This window comes from Aquarana catesbeiana, linkage group LG01 (genome assembly GCF_042186555.1).
Source record: "Aquarana catesbeiana isolate 2022-GZ linkage group LG01, ASM4218655v1, whole genome shotgun sequence".
Taxonomy (NCBI): domain Eukaryota; kingdom Metazoa; phylum Chordata; class Amphibia; order Anura; family Ranidae; genus Aquarana; species Aquarana catesbeiana.
Window position 1 is genome coordinate 217,877,989 of NC_133324.1, and position 6,000 is coordinate 217,883,988.

Consider the following 6,000-nt stretch of genomic DNA (forward strand, 5'->3'; position numbering starts at 1 on the left):
CATTGAACTGGATCACCCTCAAATCGCTGGGGAAGCGGAATGGAACCAGACATACCTCTTACAGAGGTAATATTTGAGGCAGGTGCCTGCACAGAGACTGGAGCAGCAGCAGGAAAGGCCTGAAACACAGGTTGTAGCTGAACAGCCACAGTGGGAGGATTCAGGTGAGCAGTGCGAATCAGGAGTGTCTGTTACGCTATGGCAAATTGATCTATGCAGTGATCCTGCTCTTTCAACCTGGAAAAAATATTACCACTAAGTGGAATGCCTACATCTTCTGAATTCATGGCCTTCGTCTACAGCCAGGAACCATGAAACAGACAGAGACAGAAAATGCAATAAAAATCACATCTTTTAATAAAATAGTAAAAATGGTACAACTGGTAAATGTAGTCAAAACATAACCAGGGTTCAGTAGCCAAATCAGGTAGTCAGAACAAGCCAGGAAATCAGGAAGGCGAAGATCAGAGTAGTTGGAGGAAGCAGACAGGATCAGGAACCACAAGGGATGCCAGCCAGGCAAGTCTTCAACAGGAACACATCAGAGAGTCTCTAGATATGTTGACCAAGGCAAAGGCAATTGATGAAATGAACCAGGCAGTTTAACCACTTCCCACCCGCCGTATGCAGAATGACAGCTGGGAAGGTGGTTCTGTTATCCTGACTGGGCGTCATATGACGTCCAGCAGGATAACATGCTGATCGCAAGTCTGACACACCACATCTCCAATCATGATAAGGAGCCTCTCTCAGGGGCTTCTTACCACGTGATCAGCTGTGACCAATCACAGCTGATCATCGCGTGAACCAAGAAGTGCCGGTAAACGGTATTTCTCGGTTTGCGCAGACAGGGAGAGCCGGTCGGCGGCTCTCCCTGTCAGAGGGGGGGGGTCTGTGCTGATAACCAGCACATTGATTATCAGCACAGCCCCCTCAGTTGTGCAAATCACCTGTAAATCAGTGCCCAGCAGTGTCCCAACAATAAAGTGTGCCAGTGCCCACCACAGTAGCAATCAGTGCCCAGCAGTAACACCTGTCAGTAATCTATCAGTGCTGCCCACCAAAAGAAAGCCCTATTTGTGGGAAGAAAATGATAAAAAATTTAGTTTGGGTACAGTGTTGCATGACTGCGCAATTGTCATTCAAAATGTGACAGCGCTGAAAGCTGAAAATTGTCCTAGGTAAAATGGCCGAAAGTGCCTGGTATTGAAGTGGTTAAATAGCCAGAAGGGGCTGGCTGTGGGCTTGACTGATGAGCAGGAGATGATCAACAGGTGAGCCACTGTGGAACGATGAGTACTGGCAATTACCGACAGCTGAGCACAGAAGGAAGGGCTGAGAGCCCAGCCCTAAGAGCCGGTTCACACGGCGGCGACTTGTCAGGCGACCTAGCCGCCTGACAAGTCGTCTCCCGTTCTGTACAATGGAACCGTTCTAATCGGAGCGACGCAAGTCGCTCCGACTTAGAAGAAAGGTTCCTGTACTACTTTGGGGGCGACTTGCATAGACTTCTATACAGAAGTCGTCTTGCAAGTCGCTGCGGCAGTCGTGTGCAGGTCGCCTCGGTGAGGCGACCTGCAAGTCGTGCCGCTTCTAATGTGAACCGGCGCTGACACTAATCATATGCAGCTGCATTGATTACAATGAGCACAATTCAATTTACCTTACAAAAATATAGCTCCACTGGACACAGTAAGCCAGAACTAAATCTACCTAATCCCAGCACTTATCTAGGAGGGTGCTGGGATTAGGTACATTACATCTACATTACTTACCTGAATTGAAGTATGTTGTCCCAGGATGTAGAGGCTGCTGGATTCTATAGAAATGTTCACTGCAGGACTGCCCTATCCTCTTTATATCTGCAGCTGAACTTCTGGTGCTGTGGGGATAAACAGATTTGGGTCTCCAGGCTTAGCTGTACTAAAGATGATCTGACAGATGATCTGATGATCTCACCTCTTCCACTGAGAAATGTTCTTTCACCAATTTACACTGTCTGTAACAGGATCTATGAATGAATCAGGGTCTGATAAGTCACTAGAGTCTCTCCCCCATTCACAGATCCTGTTACAGAAAGTGTAATGCAAACTTTTCTCAGTTGCAGAGGTGGAGTGGGGCGACATGCCTCCATCAGAACCTCTTAGTACAACTGAGCCCAGAGCCCTAAAGGTGTTAACCCTCCACGGCATCAGAAGCTCAGCAGAAAGAGAACAAGGCAGCCCTGCAGTGAAGATCTCTACAGCAGAATCCAGCAGCCTGCACATCATTGGACGTACTTCATTACATTAGAGAAAAAAAATGTTTTTTTAACTGAACTTCTGCTTTAAGGAATGCAGTTTGGTGAGTCCATTATGACTAAGCAGCAATAAGAGTGACCTAATAATTTATTTTTTTTTTGTTTGAAGGAAAACATGGAAGTAACTGGTACATTTAAACAACAGAAATTTCGTCTTGTGGAACAAGGATTTGACCCATCAGCAATATCAGATCCACTCTATTTCTTGGACGATTCTAAACAGTCATATTTGCCAATGACCAAAGACATTTATGACAAAATTACCAATGGTCTGCTAAAACTCTAATCATTGTTTTTTTTCCGGGTATACATATTATTTCCTCTGGACGAAAATACTGAAACTGTGATGCTTTAACCACTGCCTTTACAGGTTTATTACACAAAAATGATACCTGTTATGCTTAAAACTAAGTTTAGCTGCTAAAATGTGAGGCATGATTTACATTTTTTCTCTATAACAAAAACATTTTGACTACATAATGCCAGTATAGCATTTTTTTTTTTTTTTAAACTGTTGTTAAAGACACACTAACTTTATTTTTCTCTTCCTGTTTTTTTCAGTAAATTTGTTGAATGATTTTTTTTTATTTCTTACACTCCATAATTTGTCTCCTGGAGGACACCCTATCAGTCTTATTCATGAAACATATCAGTACGGTGCTTGGGGGGGGGGGGGGGGGGGGGGGGAACGGCGGATGCCTTAGCGAGGTTGGTTTAATGCTTTCCTTCATAAACTTTTTCCATCATACCCCTCTCTCAAGCAGTTGAACTTGTGCTCTCCCCTACCTCTCCTACATTTTTGGATCAGTCATATATGACCAAGTTTAACCACTTCAGCCCCAGACCATTTGACTGGCCAAAGACCAGAGCACTTTTTGCGATTCGGCACTGTGTCACTTTAACTGACAATTGCGCGGCCGTGCGATGTGGCTTCCAAACAAAATTGATGTCATTTTTTTCCCCACAAATAGAGCTTTCTTTTGGTGGTATTTGATCACCTCTGCGTTTTTTTTATTTTTTGCGCTATAAACAAAAAAAGAGTGCCAATTTTGAAAAAAAAAACACAATATTTTTTACTTTTTGCTATAATAAATATCCCCCAAATATATATAAAAAAACTTTTTTTTTTCCTCAGTTTAGGCCGATATGTATTCTTCTACATATTTTTGGTAAAAAAAAATCGCAAAAAGCGTATATTCATTGGTTTGCGCAAAAGTTATTACGTCTACAAAATAGGGGATAGATTTATAGCATTTTTATTATTTTATTTTTATTTTACTAGTAATGGCGGCGATCTGCATTTTTTTTTTTTCTTTTTTTCTTTTTTTTTTTATCGGGACTGCGACATTATGGCAGACACGTCAGACAATTTTGACACATTTTTGGGACCATTGGCATTTTTACAGCGATCGGTACTATAAAATTGCATTGATTACTGTAAAAATGTCACTGGCAGTGAAGTGGTTAACCACTAGGGGGCAGTGAAGGGGCTAAGTGTGTCCTCGTACGTGTTCCAACTGAAGGGGGGGATGGGACTGTACAGGGGAGATGACATATCGCTGTTCATACTCTGTACAGTCTGTTCTCCCCTCAGAGAACCGGAAACTGTGTGTTTACACACACAGATCCCAGTTCTCCGTGTGCCCCGAGCGATCGCAGGAGCCCGGCGGTGAAAGCGACCGCTGGGCACTCACAATGGCTCCGTGGTCAAGCAGGGGGCGTGCACTTGCCCCCTAGTGGCCATCTATATTACCGACGTAAGATGATGGCGATTCGCGCAGCTGAGCCATGTTGCTGCAGTACAACTGCGGCGGCTGGTTGGCATGGGTTTATAAATAAAATGAGACCAATTCTTATTAAGGCTAAACCTCGCCTAGGATATGATTAAAAAACTGTTTTACTTACCTCAGCCCTGGATTCCACAGGCTTCTTCTTTCATATGACTGGTCCCCTGAAGCCATTTCTCTTTAGATCTCTTAGTACAATGCAGGACCAGCAGTCCTGCATTGTAAATATGAACACAAAGGCCCTGGAGTGTTGGTGGGAAGAAGAAGAAAGCAGGGAATGAGGTATATAAAGAATGCTTTTTAACATTCCCCTTGACAAAAACAAGCAACCCTTGTGGTTTGGGGGGGAGCCTCACTGAAATGATAGTCTTGTAATGTGCCTGGAGTTCATTTTTAAACTGAAATAACATGACCAGCAACTGAATTTATAGACCACAGCAAAAGGAATCCGGGTGCAGCCTTGTGCTTTCAGAAAACTCAAAATCCTAGTATGTTCCTAACCAACATTGGCTCCTGTCCCTATACCTACCCCATCTCCAGATTCTTTCAGTGACGCACTTATACTTTATAGGGTCCAGATGCCCATCATTATTGCCAAATCCTTGCGCAAGCACCATGTTCAATAGATCACTATGGAACACTGAATTGGTTCTTATAGAAATCCTTGCCTCCTTGGTCATTTTAACACTGATGGCACTGCTAGGCAGGTACATGCAGCAACCACCTAATATGCACCTTCTCTTCTGCAGCACCTTTGTGCCCCCCGAGGGGGAAAGTGCCACACACTTTGAGAATCACTGGTTTAATGTCACTGGAAAATTGTGTTGCTTAATTGGACTAGTAGCCAAGTGAAAGCTGACAAGGATACAGATAAAACTGTCAGTGTTGTTTGTAATGTGTACAGAAAAATAAAAAGATTTATTTTAATGAAACAATATTTTTTGAAGTGTTTTTATTATTTTTTTTTTTTTTAATGAGGTTAACTGCGTTAAATGTATTAATTACACTGGAATAGTGTTTTATGTTGTAAACTATATCAGATCTTAGGAATGCATGTTTCCACATGCCGCTCCAATGTGACTTCTAATATCATGGCTAATATATTGAAAATGTAAATCTGTCATGTGAGGCCAAGAGCTAGCTAAAACACTGTTGAGCTAGCTAGAACACTGCAATTTACTATATTTTTTTACATTCATGTTTAACCACTTGCCGACCAGCTCACGACGATATACGTTGGCAGAAGGGCATGTACAGGCATGTTAACGTACCTATACGTTACCCTTTAAGATGCAGCTTGTGGGTGCGCGCGCACAACCGCGAGCTCCGTGAGTGTTACCCTGGACCCACGATCGTCTCACGGAGAGGAAGAACAGGGAAATGCTGATGTAAACAAGCATTTCGGGAGCGGTGATCAGTGTCGTGTCACACATAGCCCATCCCCCCCCCCCCCCCACAGTTAGAACACATCCCTAGGACACACTTGAACCCTACAGCGCCCCCTCCTGGTTAACGCCTTTACTGCCAGTCACATTTACACAGTAATCAATGCATTTTTAATCGCACTGATCGCTGTATAAATGTGAATGGTCCCAAAATAGCGCCAAAAGTGTCCGATCTGTCCACCATAATGTTGCAGTCACAATAAAAAATGCTGATTGCCACTATTACAAGTAAAAAAAAAAAATTATTAATAAAAATGCCATAAAACTATCCCCTATTTTGTAGACGCTATAACATTTGCGGAAACCAATCAATAACTGCTTATTGCGATATTATATTATTATTTATTTATTTTTTTTTTTTATCAAAAATACGTAGAAGAATACGTATCTGCCTAAACTGAGGGAAAAAAAAATGTATATATTTTTCGGGGGATATTTATTATAGCAAAAACTAAAAAAAAATTGTTTT

General features: G+C 42.4%; 1 protein-coding gene across 2 annotated transcripts in view; it reads left to right on the plus strand.

Moving 5' to 3' along the window:
- The window catches only part of SLC27A6 (solute carrier family 27 member 6), a 71,677-nt gene extending 66,656 nt beyond the window's left edge, over window positions 1-5,021 (plus strand). For both annotated transcript variants that reach the window (XM_073625082.1, XM_073625073.1), the window contains exon 11: window positions 2,409-5,021. In XM_073625082.1, the coding sequence (XP_073481183.1) occupies window positions 2,409-2,585 (177 nt within the window). In that variant the 3' untranslated portion in view covers window positions 2,586-5,021. The remainder of the gene's footprint in view (window positions 1-2,408) is intronic.
- The last annotated feature ends 979 nt before the right edge of the window (window positions 5,022-6,000 follow it).